Source organism: Lathamus discolor, chromosome Z (genome assembly GCF_037157495.1).
Source record: "Lathamus discolor isolate bLatDis1 chromosome Z, bLatDis1.hap1, whole genome shotgun sequence".
Classification (NCBI taxonomy): Eukaryota; Metazoa; Chordata; class Aves; order Psittaciformes; family Psittacidae; genus Lathamus; species Lathamus discolor.
The window spans coordinates 26,568,554-26,586,317 of NC_088909.1; the positions used below are offsets into that span (position 1 = coordinate 26,568,554).

Below are 17,764 nucleotides of genomic sequence, written 5' to 3' on the forward strand. Positions count from 1 at the left end.
CCTGACTACCCCAGGGAGATGCTGAAAGCTGTGCTCGGGCAGTTGGGTTTCTGGTGCTCTGAAGGACACACAGGGTGGTGCTGGGGGGTTTGTTGCTCACCGGCCAAGCTCTGCCAGGTTTACAGAGCGTAAAGCAGCAGCCTGAATGCAGCCTGAGGCTGTGCTGTGTTCTGTATCTCCAGGAGGCTCCAGCTCTCTCATGGTTCCCTTTCCAGGAGAGCTTTTGTCCAGGCTGCTTTGGCACTCACTGGAGGCAGGGACATACTTGGAGCTTTGGAAGGTTTCTGGCTTGTTTGTGTGTCTGTCCAGATCAGCTTTGATAACTGGGCAGGCAGAGACACTGGAGTTCATTTCTGTGGGGATATGATCCTGCCTGAGAGAGCAGGAAGTGTCACAGACACCGACCAGTGAGACAGACTGACTCCGTCGCCCCTCTCAACAAGAGCAGGGTGGGATCCTCCACCCGAGACAAGCTTGTGCCTTGGGAAGGACCTTGGCTAACCAGCCCCTGTCTTTCCTTTCCTCAGTGGGATGCTCAGCTGCAGATGCAGATGGAGGAGATGCTGATTGAGGAACATGCCCTGGAGCAGCAGAAAGCTCTCGCCTCCCGTCCCCCGGAGGACACTGCCTTTCACCAGCGTGTACATCGGAGGCTTCTCAAGTTAGTAGGGACTCCTGTAGCCTGTCTCCAGGGGCCGCGAGGGTAACAGCCAGCAGTGCAGCCCTGCCCCTGAGAGCTCCTTGTGTCTCAGAGTTGGGAATAGCTGAAGACTTCCGAAAGGGCCTGATGCTGAGAGCTACGCCGTGCTCCCTGTGGGCAGCTCGGTGTCCTCACTTGCACAGTGCTACCCTGAGCTCTGGAGGTGCTCCACTCCCCACAGTTGCTGGGTTCTGTTCTCAGAGCTGAGGGGGTGCAGACCAGCAAGCCCTTGCAGACAGCACAGGCACCACCCCTGCTGACCAGCTGTGAAAGGGGCATCTCCAAGCCGGTGTCTTTGTGCCGAGAAGCAGACCCCACTAAGCAGGAAGAGCAGGGAATGGTCCAGATCCCTTATGTGCTTTTCCAAGTGGGATTGCCTGCAAAAAGACCTTCACAGCAATCTTGTAGTGTTGGTTACTGCACGCGATACTCTCTCAAGCGCTGCTTTGGGGACAGATCTGGCTGCAGAGCAGTGGAGGTATCCTCTGCAAGGAAATCCTGTGAGAAGGTCCTGAAGCAGTTTCAGGCTTGGGCCGGACACCAGCTTAGCAGTTTCATTGAGACCCGTGGAGACGCAGTGGACTTCTCTGCAATGGCTTTTCACAGCATAGGAACTGTGTCCAGTACCCGCTTTAAACTGACTCGAAGATCCCGTTGGTGGCTGATAAATCCTAGGCCCTGCACTCCCCATGACTTAGCCAAGTCTTATTACTGGGTGCTCAGGTCAGGCCTTGGGTTTCCTGGGCTTGGCTTGAGTTTTCACAGCAGTGGATACAGAATTATCCACTCCATTTGCTTCTCCACCCCACGCCATGCTGGGCTTTACAGAGTGTCCTTCCTCCTCCTTTCAGAGCTGAGCTGCCCGAATACGTCCTGGACCTTGGCTATGTCGTTCCCGGTGACATCCACACACACATGGTGAAGCTCACCAACACCGGGCACTTCCCTGCATCTTTCAAGGCCGATGGATATGTCCTGTATAACACAGGTAACCAGTGGTAAAGAGGCTTCACGGGGGCTTGAAGGGGCTGTCTCTGCCACATCAGCTGGAGCCATTGGGCATGGGGAGATTTGAGTACTTCCTTGGGCAGCTTTTTCCTCCTTAGTACCCCTCTGGCCGGTGCCCTGTTCAAGAGCCTGAATTCTGTCGAGCAGTGCCCAGAGACCTGGTCTGCCTGTGGCTGCCCTAAAAAGTCATTGCAGGGGCCAGATGGGCTGATCAGCGTGATCGCCTCTCAGCATCTACTGCTCTTGGCTCCCGTGAGCACCATCGGAGTTTCTTTGTGCACTCTGAGGGTTTATGTTGCAGCCAGATGGACCCTCTGTGGTTCGGAAGTGCTTTGTTTAGAGTTCCTAGTGCCAGAGCACTTCTGCTCAGCCTTATTGAACGGCCTGTGGGATCCTGTGCCGTATCGAAACAGGCTTCGCAAAGAGGCCTTGGGGTAAGGCTGCAGCTCCGTCACACGGGGACTGCTGTCTGTGACGGGTGGCCAGGCGTCTCTTCTAAGCCGCTGTCCAGGGAACACCACAGCATTTGGTATCTTAGTTGGAAATTGTCCTTTGGAGAGGTGTATGCGTCCTTCCCTGAGATGCCTGCTGAAGGAATTGCCGGAGCTCCTCAACCAATGTGGTTCGTTTTTACCCTGCAACCCCTGGATTCTGGCTGTGAAAATCCTTTTGCTTTGGGCAGTGACAAGGGGAGCAGAGCAGCTTCTCTGGAGATGGAAAGGGGTCTTTCACAGAGCTGCCAGCCAGGACACCCCTGTGGCCTTGCCATGCTTCTGAGCCATTTCCTGTTGCTTGTGTATCTCAGCTGCTTGATTTTCCTGTGTTCAGGCTTCAGCGTGTGCCTGGACCTTGTGAAGCGCCTGCCCTGCTGTGAGACCAAGACATTTGAAGTGTGCTTCGACCCACAAAGTGCCAACGTGCCCCTGGGAAAGGTGGATGTGCTCCTGCCCATCAAGGTAGGCCAGCTTGTGGGGCAGGCAGCAGGTTGGGCACAGCAGCGAGTGTCAGCCGGGCTCTCAACTGGATGCTCTGTCCTTCTCTAGGTCAGAGGAGGCCCCACGTTCCAGGTCCGCCTGCGTGCCATTGTGGCTGAGCCGTCCCTCTGCCTCTCGAGGGACAGGCTGGAGTTCTCCTCTGTCCAGTGTGGGCAGTGGCAGGAAGAAACCATCCAGCTCCACAACACGTCCCAGGTCCCCTGTAAATGGTCCATGAGCATGAATGAGGCTGTTAAGGAGGTAAAGCACAGACAACGTGTAACACACAACTTCTCGGTTGGGTTTTCTTTGCCTCTCTTGGCTTTCCCGCCCCTCTGGCTGCCTGAGCACTTGGGCTGCAGCTCGCTTGAGGAAGCTTTTGAGGGTACAGAGCAAGGCTGGTTCACCTGGGCCTGCTCACTAGCTGACGCTTCACTTCTCTGCCATCTTCACCCATTCCTCCCCCTCCGAGGACACTGCCTCCCCATCTGCCTGCCCTGCCAACATGTTTGCCCTCCAGTTCTAGGCAGGGGTGGCCACGTCTGGGTGGGATGAAGGTGCTCCCTGCACCGTGCCAGCATCTCGGAGCACTGCAGGAACCGAGGGTCTGTCCTCGCAGACCAAGGAGACCTCACGCGACTGGTTTCTGTGTGCAGGTGGACAAACATCTGCCAGCGAGCGAGCGTGACAAGCTGCGGGAGGAGATGAGGCCCGCGCCCTGTGGCTTTGAGGTGCTGCCCTCAGCTGGAACCCTCGCTCCAGGACAGCAGTGCCATGTCCAAGTCCGTTTTTCACCCACGGAAGAGGTGAGTTTGGTGGGTGTCACCCCCAGGAGGACTGTCAGGGCAGTGTGGTAAGGGGAGGCCAGCACAGGGAGCGGGGAATGAGCTCTGCCTCCGCGTGGAGCTTTCTGCCAGCCCTGTGCCCACCGTTCCTCAGTTTCCCCTGCACGGTCCCACGCAGTTTGGGAGTCAGCTTAAATGGTGGAGCATTCCCAAAGGCAGTTTGCATGTGGCCACCGTGACTTGGAAACTGGCAGCGTGTGACAGGATGGACCCAAGTGCTTCCATGGCTGGGGACAGTCGCAGGGATCTTTCAATTGCTCGTGGAGATTTCAGCGTCTCGTGTCTGGCTTTGACCAGAGCCAAGCACTGAGCAGAGAAGACGATCCTTATTTCTGTCCAGTGAGAGCTCAGCTGCCTCTTTCACACAGCTGATGTTTGCCCGGTGCTGCAGCGCCAGGACTGTGTCTGAGAAAGCAGACTTTTCTCACGTGCGTTGCGCTCCCCCACGACTAGGTGAAAACCTCTGATAGGCTGTTTTAGATCCATCTGGTAGCCAACTGCGCAGTTACACTCCCGAGCAGGACTCACCGCAGTTACTCAGAGCCATGCAGATGCTGTAGCCCCTGCTCTAAGTAACTGCCTGGTTTGGGTTCAGCTTAGAGGTGCTGAGAAGACCCCTGACCCTGGGGCGATTGTTGCCTTGGAGGCGCTGTCACCTGGGGCTTCACGGAGGAGCTTTCTGTGCTGCTTCTTTGCAGAAGTGCTACCGGGGTGAGCTGCAGATCCAGATTTGCCAGAGCAGCCAACGCCTGCGGGTGCCGGTCTTGGGATGTGGTCTGGAGCCACGGCTGGAGTTGAGCCCCGCAGAGCTCGAGCTGGGACCGCTGCTGCCACAGAGCCATGGGGAAGAGGGGACAGTGGTGGTGAAGAACCCCTGTGGGGTTTACTCACTGGAGTTTGACCAGCAGCACCTTGCTGAGGAGCAGGTGAGGGGGAAGGTCTGTGCACGCTCCTGGAGATTCCCAGCGCTCCAGCATTCCCAGGCTTGTGCCAGGGAGACGGGGGCAGCGCGCAGGGCAAAGCCCGGTGGCATTCCAGGGTTAGCCGGCTCTGCTGGCAGGCTGTGGAGGGACTTGGATAATCCCTGCCACTGGGGGGAAAGAGTATGGGAGGGGATGGCTCGTCTGGGGAGTCTGTTCACGTGGTGAAGGTCCAGAAACTCATGCTGTCTGTGGTTTCTCTTCCCTCTGTGCGCAGCTCCTACGGACACCTAAAGACGACAACAGCCACAACAGCTTGTTGCTGCCTCCGTGTGCCCCGGCTGAGAAGCTGACTGTTGAGGCCCAAGGAAGGGGCATAGAAATGAAGGTGAGATGAAATCTAAATGCTAAAAGTGCAGGTGGCAACCAGCATGGTTTTCTCATTTGCTCATCTCTTCCCCAGCCTACCATGGTTTGTGTTTCTGCCACGAGAGTGGCAGAAAACCTCTTCTCCTTCTTTCCTTTGGCTTGATATCAATCCCTCCTGCCTCAGGTTGACGTTGTGCATCCACCAGGAAAGGTGGTGAAGCTAGGAAACATCTGCATTGGGCAGACGGTGAAGAAGATCGTCACCATAGCCAACAAGAGTGCAGGCCCTCTCGCCTTTAAGCTCAGAGTCACATCCACCGTGCCAGAGTTGCAGGAAGCTGGGGTAAGTGCCATTCCTTCTCTGCAGAGCACTTTAGCGTGCCTGCAGGGAGCGATGAGCTGCTGTGGGTGGGAGGTAGTAGCTAATGACAGCTGTGGGCTGCCCTGGCTGCCTGTGCCTGCCCCGTCCTCCCTGCTGGCACTGCTCTGCCAGCAGATGCTTGCAGTGTGAATGCTTCAGCTGAGCGGGGTGCCAGGACTCCCCGAGAGCCACAAGTGAGAAGGCAGCACAATTCCTCTAACCTGTTTTAGACGCATAGGTCAGGATGCAGCCACATATTTTAGATCTGGAAAGGCGAGGGAGGTGAATCTTGAAAGAGGGAGGGTTACAGCTCTGTTGGAACTTCCATGAAAGCTTTAGAAGGCAGAGGTGACCTCACCGTGACCAGGTGGACACATGGCAGAAAACACCTTTGGTATTACCTAGGAATGCCTACGAGGGAATGAGTGGGACTGGGTCAGTGTTGGTGCGGACAGAAGAGGAATTGGAAGCCTCTTCCCTGAGTCTGGTGAGGGAGGCTCCGCAGCTGGCTTGCCAGATGAAATAGTCTCCACTTATCTCTTCGGGTAGGTTCTGTGCTTGAAGCCCAGCAAGGAGCTAAAGCTGAAGGCCAGAGGAGACACCTGCAAAGTGGAGGTGACCTTCTCCCCGAAGCGCCGCATGCAGCCGTTCAGCGGGGAAGTGCTGCTGGAGTGCCGCGGGCTGGTGCGCTCCCTCTTTGCGGTGCGGGGCTCCTGCCAGGGCAGCCTCGTGAGCTTGGACCAGGACCAGCTCAGCTTTGGAGCCGTGGTACGGCAGAGCTACACGTGCCGGCGCGTCGTCATGCGGAACGCGGGCGACGCAGGAGTCAGGTAAAGCAGGACCCCCCAGGCTCTCTGAGGGCTGATTGCTTGGATGAGGGTTGTGAGGAGCCGTAGTGTGCCCAGATAGCTCCTCTCTGCTTCTCCATCCCGCTGGAGAGTCGTGCAGCCATGGCCGTGCAGTCAGGCCCTGGCAGTTAGCAAGGGGGTACGAGCAAAAGCTCATTTAGAGATGGGTGCAGTGGGTCCTGCCCAGCCTGAAGCCTTATTGCCAGGTGGCTCAGCATCAGGCCTGAGATGTGGTGGGAAAGCCCACCAGAGACGGAGAGCCTCACGCTGAGACTTACCCTGCCTTGACAGCTCCCCGTGGCTAATCCTTCTTTCCTGTCCTTGTGCTTTCCTTGGCAAGGTTTTTGTGGGACGTGGAGAGCTTCCAGCCGGACTTTGCTATCAGCCCCACAAAGGGTTACATCAGGCCAGGGGTGGATGTCCCCTTCGTTGTGACCTTCCGCCCCTCGAAGCTGAGCCAGGCTGTCCAGTACGAGGGGCTGCGGTGCTTCATCCCGGGCAGCGAGGCGCTCCGCCTTACGCTATCAGGATCCTGCGTGGAGGCCCCTGGCACCAGAGAGGTAACGCAGCAGGGACAGGATGGGCCCCTGGACCCCAGCATTTGCGCCACATCTCTGCCAGGGCAGGAACTGAAGGACACTTGCGAGCGCAGACTCGCTTGTGCCGGGGTATCCCAGAGAGAAAGTGCTGGGCAGGACTGCCAGAGTTCCTGAGCCCTGTCATTGCCTTTCTCCCCTGTTCGAGGTGTTGCTCCTCCAGTGAGCAGCTCGGTTGTCCTGGCTCTGCACTGTAGCACCCGTGCCGTGGGAGCACCCTGCCGGGCTCTCCTGAGACCCTCCCCACAGAGCCACCCCGCTGTATCCCAGCACTGCACCCGCAGCCACACTTCTCCCCCGTGCCGGGCCAGGGGAGGGCATTCAGCAGTAGGAAGGGGCAAGGCATCTGCATCCAGCCCCTGGGAGGGGGTAGCTTGGGAGCAGTTGGCTCTTGCTCCCAAAGAGAGCATGGAGCTCCTCTTCATCCTGCCCATGAAGGAAAGGGCTGTGTGGCTGCAGATCTGTCCTTGCACAGCAGTTTCCTTTCAGGACTCCCCTGAAGTTTCCTTCCACCCAGCATGCGAAAGGCTTGTTCTGCTCCCTTCTTCAAGAACAACCAGCTTGATTTACTCCAAAAGCTGTGGCCAAAGTGTAATTTTTGCATGTGACAAGGAAAAGCTGCTCCCCGTGCTCCAGGTCCTGGTGTAGAGCCAGCGTGAGAAGAGTGGCAAGGATTGTGTGTACGACCCCGCAGCCTCTGTGCTCCTCTGTTGCAGACCCTGACTTTCAGCTGCAATGTGCGTGAGAAGCAGAGCCAGACCATCCTCCTGTCGAACCCGAGCAGCGAGGCCTGGACCCTGCAGCCCATTGTTGAGGGGAAATACTGGAAAGGGCCTGAATTTATCCATCTGGAGGCCAGGCAAAAAGAAAAGGCCTACCAGGTCACCTACAGACCCCTAACCATGAGCTGTGGGAACAAGAAGCATCAGGTAGGTGAGCTGTGCCAGCGTGCTGACCCTCGTGGCATGACCCTCGTAGGTCACTCTCCTTTGGGCAGGAGGTTGGCCGAGATGACCTTTGGAGGTCCTGTCCAAGCTGAAGGTGTCCTGTGCTCTCTGTTGGAAGCTGGGTTTTGTGGTGGCTGGGGGCCAGCACGGGCAAAGGGCAGATGGGAAGTCGGGACTGAGCACCAAACGTGTTGGAGCAGCTAACGTAAAAAGCCAGGCTTTCTGCAGGCCAAGAAATGAAGTTTGTTCTGCGTAGCTCTGGGTCGCTGCTTGTGGCAGCCCAGGGGGCTCAGAAACCCCCATGCTCAGCGCACGGGCTGCACAGGCTCTCCAAGCCCCGGGCACAACCACTTCTGCCAGCAGCACCTGGCTGGTGTCCTTCTGCAGCTTGCAGGGAGCAAGAAGGGCAAAGCTGCCCTGCAGTTTGTCAGTGCCGTCCTGGCCGTGAGCAGGCAGGTGGGAAACGAGAGAGATCTCTTGAGGGTCATGCAGGAGCTTTGGGAGGAGCCCTTCCTGCAGGTCTCAGGCTGGGCACATGGGGGTGACTGGCCCCTCTGCAATGTTTTCTGTGCCAGGCCAGCAACAAGCTCCTAAATCCAAGGGGTCAGTTCAGAAGGGCTCTGTGGTGCTGGAGCTGCCGGGTCCTTGTCGCGCTCCTTGTCCCGCTCCAGCTGGCCTTGCAGTGGGCCAGGTCAGAGATTTCTGGCCTCAAATCTCCAGGGTGCTCAGCAGATCTGTGCCCTTAGGGTCGCACGTGCTCAGCATCTCTTTAACGTACAGCCTGCGTGAGGAGTCTTGCAGCTTTCAGCTGCTGTGGAGGCAGAGGCAGGTGTCTGGGATGCACGGGCACCCAGAATGAGCATGGATATGAGCTTTCCATGGCCCATGTCTGGGGGCCCCTGTTGTGCCAGCTTACAGGCTGCTCTCTGGTCAGCGCTGTTGGGGCTAAGGCCAGCAGGACTGAGGCAATGGAGCTCATCAGGGACGGCCACCCCCTGCCCACGGCTGTCCCTGCGTGAGCACAGGCTGGCAGGGACATGCCCAGGTGAGTGGGGCCAGTAAGGGAGTGTTGGGATGTGCAGAGCAGCTCTGCTGCAGGGCCCGTGTTTCCTTGCTTTGCCCAGAGATGATGCCTCTGTGTCCTGTAGCTGTGCCGTGTCCTGTGGGCCACGCACCCGCTGACAAGCAGCTCAGAGCAGGTGCGACGCTGGCGTCTGTCTCCTCCTGCGCGGGACAGGGCTGCAGTCACAGCTCTGCCAGCTGGACGTGCTGAAAGCTGCCTCAGTGAGAGCCTCAGGCGTGGGACTGTCCAGGGGTGCTCCAGAGCCGACTTGTCCTATTCGTTGTCTGTAGGGCTCCATCTTCTTCCCCCTGCCGGACGGGACAGGCTTACGCTACCAGCTGGAAGGAACTGCTGAAGCCCCCAGGTGCTCAGGGGCCATTTCCCGGCAGGTTCCGTGCAGGAATTCCCACACGGAGCTCATCCCTGTGTCCAACTGGCTGCAGAGACCACAGAGGTGAGTCCAGCCCAGGGAGTCTGGCCTCATGAGCAATCCCTGCAGCAGCACAAGGAAGGAAGCTTCCAGTGCCTGGAAGCTCCCTCCTGAAAGCTTTTCCCTCTCCTTGGCTGTGTCTGGCCATACCCACGTTCTGCCTGTGCAGAGCCATCCTGGAGGGCTTTCCTCCAAGGGGGGTGAGAGCTGGCGCCCTGTGCCCGAGGCACTGAGGATGAGAGGGACTGTATTGTACCCCCGCACGATGGGTATCCTATGGGAGTCCTTCCTGTTGACCTTCACTGCGTCCTTCTCACCCGCAGGTTCCTGGTGGTTATTGACATGCTCAAACCAGAGAACCTGGAAAGCAGTTCCGTGCTGCAGGGGTGTTCATACATCGACGTGCCGAGCTCTGCGAAGAAGGACTACCAGCTCACCTTCTTCTCCTACAAAGAAGGAGTCTACAGGGCAAAGGTGAGTGAGGACACTGGTCTGCAGGGCCCTTCAAGGAGCTGTTGGCTCACTGAGAAGCTACACGCCCGTTTTCATACCTCCACGTGCACGGGTCCTATGAAATACCACAGGTGCTTTCTCTGGTCTTGCACTCCTCCTCGCTGGGTGCTCATAGCCATTCCTGGAAGCAGGGCGCTGAGCTCGGTGGGCTCTTCCGGGTCTGTTTTCCTGTGTGGAATGAGCAGCACTTCCCTTTCTGTCTGATTCAGGTGACCTTCCTCAACGAGACAACCGGAGAGTACTTGTTCCACATGGTGACTTTCAAGGTGATGGCTTCGGGACCCATCGGCACTGTCGAAATGAGCACCGCCGTTCGGCAGAGAGTGTCCTCCACTGTCAAGGTGGACAACCCTCTGCCTGTCCCGGTGACGTTTGCCATCAACTGCAAAGTGCCGGACGTCAGCGTTCCACAGCACTTTACTGTTCCTGCACAGTCAAAGGTAGGAGCAAAGCTCCTCCGGCTCACTCTGCTCTCCCTACTCGTGGCCGGAGGGGGGGCTCTTGGAGGGTGATGCCTGAAAGGAGCCATGTGGGGCCTCTTTCCGTGGTGGCAGCTCCCTGCCGATGACGTAGAGAGGGAGCAGTGTGCGAGAATATCCCCAGTGGGAATCATCCTGCGCTGGTGGAGTCTGCCCTGCTGGCCCCTGTAACACGCCGCCACTGGGCGTCACGTGGCAGGTCCTTGTGCCATGTGCCCCTCATTTAATGTGTTGCTTCCAGGTGCGAGTGGCTGCAGGACAAGCCTGATCCCGCGGCCAGGTTGTCTGCAGCCTGCATTGACAGGAGGTGGTGTGTGCCCTGGGGGAGCACAGGGGCTTTTTAGGGTGGGCAGCTTCTGGCATCATGCTGGAGGGCTCTGAGCTGTTGGGATCTGTCCCTGAGTGAACCGTCCCCCAGAAGGAGCAAGGCTGTGCCCGAGAGAGAGGGAGTCAGAGCGGGGAAGGCAGCCCAGCCTTCAAGCGCTGCCTGAGCAGAGCAGGGACCAGCTGCCCCCTTCTCAGGCACACGTGTTCCCTGCCTGTGCCTGACGCCGTGGCTTTTTCCTTCCTTCCTCCCAGGCGGATCTTGTCTTGGAGTATCAGCCCCTGAAAACGGGTGAGAGCACCGGGCACCTGGTGCTCCAGAGCAGCGACTTGGGCTCTCTGTCTTACAACCTGCAGCTGAAAGCCACCTCGAGCAGGCCAGAGAAGCCCGTGTATTTCCGCACCACGCTGGGCTCCCGTCAGACCATCACCACCAAAATACGGAATTTTGCCCAGCAGGAGACCGAGTACCTCCTACAGGTGAGCCCGGGCTGCCAGGGCTCTGGCTGGGAGGCAGCTCCTCTGGCCAGCACCAGCCCTCTCCACCAGGGGGTCCGAGTGCCTCTGGCGTGGCCTGGCAGAGCCAGGGTGGCCATGTGAGCCCAGGGGCCTTCCCACTAGTGTGGGCTTGTCCTCCCTTGCGGGCCCGTGTCTGCTGCCCTGGTTGGAGCTGCTTTTCAGGCCCCGTGGTGCCTGGGCTTGCTTCCCGCTTGCAGCCCAGGTCTGGCAGTCTTGGGGCTTGGGTGCAGGGTTGTTCCTGCTGGGCACGTTTGCACACTTCTCGTGCCCATTCACCGCAGGCACTCACCAGGGCTATGGTCTGGGTGGGACGGGCCAGGGCCAGGGGACCATCGTGTTCTTCCCGAGGCGCTGGCTCTGCTGTTGTGACCAACCCCCCATGGTCTCTTGTCTCCCCTGCGCAGACCGACTGTGCCGACTTCCGGACGGCAAAATCCATCAGTGCGGCACCCGCCAGCGCTGGGGGCTCGGAGCTGAATGTGGAAGTGACCTTTGAGCCCTGCCACCTGGGCAAAGCCAAGGCCACGTTGCAGCTCAGCTCTGCACTGGGCGGGCAGTACTGCATCCCACTCATCGGCCTTGCGCTGCCCCCTGAACCCCAGGGCCCCTTCCTCATCCCAGCCGGCGGCACCACCTCCATCTCCTTCAGGAACGTCTTCCCGAGGGCCACGGCGTTCCAGTATGCCGTAAAGCACCCGGCCTTCAGCGTCAGGGCCCCCGAGATGCTGCGCGCCAAGAGCAGCACCACCATCACCGTCTCCTTCACGGGCGGCCCGGCTCCTGTCACCAGCAGGCTGGTGGTCTCTTGCCCTGGCGGCTCCTGGATCTACCACCTCCGGGGCCTGCCCTCCACCCGCAAGTGACCAGCTGCCCCTGGCCCTTCCCGCCACGTTCGTGCTCTCTGGAGCCAATAAATTTCATTTAGCATCCTCCCACACGACGTCCTTGTCTCTAAACGGGAGAGGCATGAATTCGCTGGATGCACAGCCGCTGGACAAGGAATTGGCTGGATGACTGCACACAGAGAGTCGCGGTCAATGGCTCAATGTGTAAACGGAGACCAGTGACGAATGGTGTCCGTCAGGGGTCGGTGTTGGGGCAGACCCTGTTCAACATCTTTGTCGCTGACACAGACAGTGGGATCGAGCGCCCTCAGCAAGCTTGCAGACAACACCAAGCTGTGTGGTGCAGCCGGCGCGCTGGAGGGAAGGGATGGCATCCAGAGGGACCTGCACATGCTGGAGAGGTGGCCAGCCTCATGAAGTTCAGCAAAGCCGAGTGCAGGCTCCTGCCCCTGGGTCAGGGCAATCCCAGGCACAGCTGCAGGCTGCGCAGAGAAGTGATTCAGAGCAGCGTGAGGAGAAGGACCTGGGGGTTGGAACATGAGGCGCTTCAGCGTGCGCTTGAGCCCGGAAACCCCCTGTGTCCTGGGCTGTATCACCAAGAGCATGACCAGCAGGTCAAGGGAGGTGATCCTGCTCCTCTGCTCTCATGAGACCCCCACTGGGAGCACAGTGTACAGTTCTGGTGTCCTCAACAGAAGGACCTAGAGCTGTTGGAGCAAATCCAGAGGAGGGCCACGAGGATGCTAAGGGGGATGGAGCAGCTCCTGTACAAAGACAGGCTGAGAAAGCTGGGGCTGTTCAGCGTGGAGAAGGGAAGGCGGGGTGGAGACCTCATAGCAGCCTTCCAGTATCTGAAGGGGGCCTACCAGCATGCTGGGGAGGGACTCTTGATCAGGGGCTGTATCAAGAGGACAAGGGGTGATGGGCTTAAAGTGAAACAGAGGAAGTTCAGGTTAGCTAGAAGGAAGAAATTCTTCACTGTGCGGGTGGTGGGGCACTGGCACAGGTTGCCCAAAGCAGTGGTGAATGCTCCATCCCTGGCAGTGTTCAAGGCCAGGTTGGACGGGGCTTGGGCACCATGTTCTTGTGTGAGGTGTCCCTCCCTGTGACAGGGTGTTGGAACTAGAGGATCTTAAGGTCCTTTCCAATCCAAAGCGTTCTACGATTCTGTTATTCTCTAAGATTCTTTGGGAAAGCGCGGTTAAGACTTCAGTCGGTTCCACTTAAAGGTAAAAATTTGAGAATGAAGACCTTAGGCCCACTATAGGAGAGGATCTGGTTCAAGACCGTCTTAAGAACCTGAACGTGCACAAGTCCATGGAACCTGATGGAATCCATCCGTGGGTCCTGAAGGAGCTGGCGAATGACGTTGCTAAGCTACTGGCCATCATATTTGAAAAATAATGGCAGCCAGGTGAAGTTCCCGACGACTGGAAAACGGGAAATATAACCCCCATTTTCAAGAAGGGGAAAATGGAAGACGCGGGGAATTACAGAGTCTTACCTCTGTGCCTGGTAAAATCTTGGAGCACATTCTCCTGGACAGCATGCTAAGGCACATGAAAAACAACAAGGTGCTTGGTGACAGCCAGCATGGCTTCACTAAGGGGAAATCCTGCCTGACCAATGTGGTGGCCTTCTATGATGGGGCTACAGAATTGATGGACAAGGGTAAAGCAGTTGATGTCATCTACCTGGACTTGTGCAAAGCGTTTGACACTGTCCCACACGACATCCTTCTCTCTGAATTGGAGAGATATCAATTTGATGGATGGACCACTCGGTGGATAAAGAACTGGCTGGACGGCCGCACGCAAAGAGTTGTGCTCAATGGCTCGATATCCGGCTGGAGACCGGTAACGAGTGGTGTCCCTCAGGGATCGGTGTTGGGACCGGTCTTACTCAACATCTTTGTCGCTGACATGGACAGTGGGCTTGAGTGCGCCCTCAGCAAGTTTGCCAGTGACACCAAGCTGTGTGGTCCGGTTGATATGCTGGAGGGAAGGGATGCCATCCAGAGGGACCTTGACACGCTTGTAAGGTGGGCTGATGCCAACCTTATGAAGTTCAACCATGACAAGTGCAAGGTCCTACACCTGGGTTGGAGCAATCCCAGGCACAGCTACAGGTTGGGCAAAGAAGAGATTCAGAGCGGCCCTGCAGAGAAGGACCTGGGGGTGCTGGTCGATGAGGAAATGAACATGAGCCGGCAGTGTGCGCTCGCAGCCCAGAAAGCCAACCGTATCCTGGGCTGCATCAAAAGGAGCGAGACCAGCAGGTCGAAAGAGGTGACCCTGCCCCTCTACTCTGCTCTTGTGAGACCTCACCTGGAGTATTGTGTGCAGTTCTGGTGTCCTCGACATAAAAAGGACATGGAACTGCTGGAACAAGTCCAGAGGAGGGCCACGAGGATGATCAGGGGACTGGAGCGCCTCCCGTATGAAGATAGGCTGAGCAAGTTGGGGCTGTTCAGCGTGGAGAAGAGAAGGCTGCGTGGGGACCTAATAGCAGCCTTCCAGTACCTGAAGGGGGCCTATAGGGATGCTGGGGAGGGACTCTTCATCAGGGACTGTAGTGACAGCACAAGGGGTAAGGGGTTAAAACTTAAACAGGGGAAGTTTAGATTGGATCTAAGGAGGAAATTCTTTCCTGTTAGGGTGGTGAGACACTGGAATGGGTTGCCCAGGGAGGTTGTGAGTGCTCCATCCCTGGCGGTGTGCGAGGCCAGGTTGGATGAAGCCTTGCGTGGGATGGTTTAGCGTGAGGTGTCCCTGGCCATGGCAGGGGGGTTGGAACTAGATGATCTTGAGGTCTTTTCCAACCCTAACTATTCTATGAGTCTATGACCCTGGAAGGGAGCTTGGTCTGTCTCAGCGTTGGCTGGCAGTTGAAGGTTATGAAGGAAATAGCAGGAAGCTCTACTAGTGGGCTCCTATTAATGATGTCAGCTGTGGTAGAGCTTTTGTAAGAGGTTTCCTTTAGTTAGAGAGCCTTGGTGCCTTCAGCACACAGGGGTGTCACGCCTGAGGTGTCTTTGCCTGAGCTCTCCAGTTTCCAGCTGGATTCGTGGCTGGACATGGTGCGGGACATGTTTTGGAGTGTTTCCAGAGGCTGGCTGCCTGGAGAGCCAGTTAGCACTCGGGGCTCATATCCTCCCTGCCTGTGTTGTAAAGGCCCAGATGATGAGTGTTGGTTTCAAAGTGAGGGCTCCACGTTCCCCGCCAGGCAGGTGTGAGGATTTGCTTTGCCTGTGGCCCCGAGTCTCATGGGAAGCTTTTGTTTCTGGCAAACGCTGTGCTGCAAACGTGTGAAGCTCCTGGCAGCTGAGATGCCCCGGGCAGTTGGGTGGCCTTGTGTGGTGCGTGTGCCCGTGTGCGCAGGCTTAATGGGTACAAAGTCATCGACGGGCGCTCACCAGGGACAGCAACAGGGGTCACCCCAAAGGCAGCCTGGCCATGGCCCTGGTGTGGCGGGGCTCCTCGTGGGCCAGCAAAGTAGGAATTAAATGGTTGCTTTGTAGTCAGTGCGGAAGCTTTTTTCTTTCCTGCTGAAGCAGGGAAATTCTTGGCTCATCTGCGGTGTCTCCAGCAATTTATGTGTCGCTCACGGAGCGTGACCAAATGCTGCTGTAAGGTGCACTTTAGCCCTGGTGCAGGGCTTCACTGCGGGGGAGACATTGAAGGCGTAGGGGGGCTGCAGGGATCCGCAAGGCTGTAGCTTTAGCAAGGCCCTGCGGTGGCCGTGGAAGCCACGTGTGGCCCTCGCCTATTGTGACGTACAGGGGAGCTGCTGCTGTTAAATGCGAGCAGCAGCCGTGGCCCAGTGAGAGCAGGAGTTGCTGAGCCGCTGAGGCAGGAGCAGGCTTGAGCTACTGTCAGGCTCTGAGCTCTGCTTCCTCGAGGCGCTGGTGAAACCCTGCCCTAGCTGGCAAAGCCAGAGCGTTGAGGAGAGGGGCTGGGCAGCCCAGGTGCCAGCCCTGTCCTTTGCTGCCCAGGTTCCCCTGGCTGTTGGCAGCCCAGCAGCAGTTAGCTGCTGTGCTGGTGGGCAAGAGCCACACCGAGGCGTCCCTGGGCGGCTCCTGTCCCTGCAGCTGCCCACAGCTGCCGAGCAGCGCGAGGGCATTCAGGAGCCAAGGCTGGGCCCCGCACGGAGGAATCCTCCAGGAGAAGCGTGAATCACCCGTGCTCAGGTAGCGTCTGGCCCTGGGCAGGGAGGAGGCAGCTCCGCTGGCAGCAGGGATGGGGCAGTTGTGTGATAGCCGGCAGGATTTAAACATCCCTGGGCTAAGAGCAGGGCTGGGCAGGTAGAAGGGCTTGAACGGGCTCTGAAATTGCCGTGCAACTTGCAGTGAGGGTAGAGACTTGGAGCTAGGCTGTAGGTCCTGCAGCAAAGGGAGCCTTGGCTGTCTGAGGTGGGGAGCAGGGAGCCGTGGGGTGGTGGGCTGGAGGGGTGCTGTGTCCTGGTGGCTGGTTTGTCCTGCCCCTGCAGGGAGATGTGCCCGATTGCTCCGTTGTGCTCCTTTCCTGCTCCTCTGGGAGGCTGGTCCCTGCAGGCTCTGGGGCTGTGGAAGAGCCTTGCTCCAGGGCGCGGGGGGAAGCTGCTGGGCTGGCTGGGCTGTGGAGGTTGGAAGCCCTCTGGAAATAAGCGTTGTGGGGGCGACGACAGGGTTCGTTTCAAGTGAAGTGAAATCACAGCTCGGAGAATTGGAACGAATAAGGCAGTTATTCTTAAGACCCGGTAAGAAACCACTGAAACCCAGCTTAATGCTGGATCATCCCCATTAGGTTTCTCCCTTGAAAAGGAGTTATTTCCAGCTCTAAATCCCAGCTCTTGCTGCAGCAGGTCCTCCTGTCCGTAGGGCAGTGCAGAGCTCTGGAGTTTCTTGCAAGGACAAAAGGAAACGGTAGCCTTGTTTCCTGAAGCCGTGGAGGGCCCGGCACCACAAACACGTGCCGTGCTGTCGCTGCCTTGGCAGTAAAGGAATGAAGTGATTGCCTTGCTTGCAGGGTGTGGGGAGCAGTCGAGGGGCAGGGAATGGCCATCTTTGCCTAGATGCTGTCTTGCTGTGTACAGCAAGTGCACACAGCAGAGGTGATGTGGAGCACAGGGAAGCAGGAGGGAATATCATCCTGGATTTTACGTAGCTCTGAGCTAATTGCTCATGTGCCTTCGATGGTTTCCTGCTTTTTTCCTGCTGTGGCAGCCTGGAGTGCCTGGAGGGAGCCTGGAGTTTGGGTGTTAACAAGTGAAAATTAGGGCGTCCTTCTGCATGGAGAAATGCTCTTGGGCAGTGGGGTGATTTCCTGCCTGGAAGGAGCCGTTTTTGCCAGATAATCTTTGTAACGTGAGCCAGGCAAAGTAGCCTTGAGAAACTATAGTTCTTAATCAGAGTCTTGAACTCTGTGCTGACTTAGTTAGAAACATCATCAGGCTCCTTGCAGAGAGGGTGAGAAGTGCCAGTAGCGCCTGGTGCGTCTGTGTGGCTCGTGGGACTGCCCCCAGAGCAAAAGGCTGTTTTGGCTCAGGGTCTGTTTGTTGTGGGGTTTTACGTCTATGAATGGAGCCTAAATATGGTCTAATCATGAATGAGGGTGGGGAGGCCCTGTGTTCTCCGCTTAGGAAGGATGCCAGAGGCTGGAGACACAGCTGTGTCCTTTGGGTGTGCCAGGAATGGCGAGGCCCTGGCACAGGTTGCCCAGAGAAGCTGTGGCTGCCCCATCCCTGGCAGTGTTCAAGGCCAGGTTGGACGGGGCTTGGAGCAACCTGCCCTAGTGGAAGGTGTCCCTGCCCGTGGCAGGGGGTTGGAACTGGGTGAGCTTTAAGAGCCCTTCCCTGAGGTTGCGGGGTTCCAGGGTTCCGTGGGTCCAGGGTTTTAAGGTTCTGGGGTTGTGGATTGTCCAACTGTTGCTTCTTCCAGGCGACCTCTGCGACATGGCCAGTGGCAAGACCCCCCGGCCCATGAGGTCCTCCAGAAGGGCAGATGGATTCCAGAGCAGAGTGGTAGCATCTCGTAATCCGAAGCT

At 57.7% G+C, this 17,764-nt stretch overlaps 2 protein-coding genes across 2 annotated transcripts in view; both read left to right on the forward strand.

The window, feature by feature from the left end:
- The window catches only part of LOC136005935 (hydrocephalus-inducing protein-like), a gene marked incomplete at its 5' end in the record, with an annotated part of 47,967 nt that extends 37,646 nt beyond the window's left edge, over positions 1 to 10,321 (forward strand). Inside the window, 13 exons of the mRNA XM_065663826.1 lie at positions 528 to 703; positions 1,552 to 1,688; positions 2,537 to 2,664; positions 2,752 to 2,943; positions 3,339 to 3,488; positions 4,226 to 4,390; positions 5,793 to 6,007; positions 6,366 to 6,558; positions 7,338 to 7,550; positions 8,922 to 9,085; positions 9,385 to 9,535; positions 9,784 to 9,978; positions 10,295 to 10,321. Of these exons, the coding sequence (XP_065519898.1) occupies positions 528 to 703; positions 1,552 to 1,688; positions 2,537 to 2,664; positions 2,752 to 2,943; positions 3,339 to 3,488; positions 4,226 to 4,390; positions 5,793 to 6,007; positions 6,366 to 6,558; positions 7,338 to 7,550; positions 8,922 to 9,085; positions 9,385 to 9,535; positions 9,784 to 9,978; positions 10,295 to 10,321 (2,106 nt within the window). The remainder of the gene's footprint in view (positions 1 to 527; positions 704 to 1,551; positions 1,689 to 2,536; positions 2,665 to 2,751; positions 2,944 to 3,338; positions 3,489 to 4,225; positions 4,391 to 5,792; positions 6,008 to 6,365; positions 6,559 to 7,337; positions 7,551 to 8,921; positions 9,086 to 9,384; positions 9,536 to 9,783; positions 9,979 to 10,294) is intronic.
- Positions 10,322 to 10,653: 332 nt separating this feature from the next.
- LOC136005936 (hydrocephalus-inducing protein-like) lies at positions 10,654 to 17,703 on the forward strand (the record flags this gene model as incomplete). The annotated part of the gene is made up of 3 exons (XM_065663827.1): positions 10,654 to 10,857; positions 11,301 to 11,693; positions 17,659 to 17,703. Coding segments are annotated over 3 exons (642 nt in total), but the record flags the coding sequence as incomplete, so codon positions are not given.
- Positions 17,704 to 17,764: the final 61 nt, after the last annotated feature.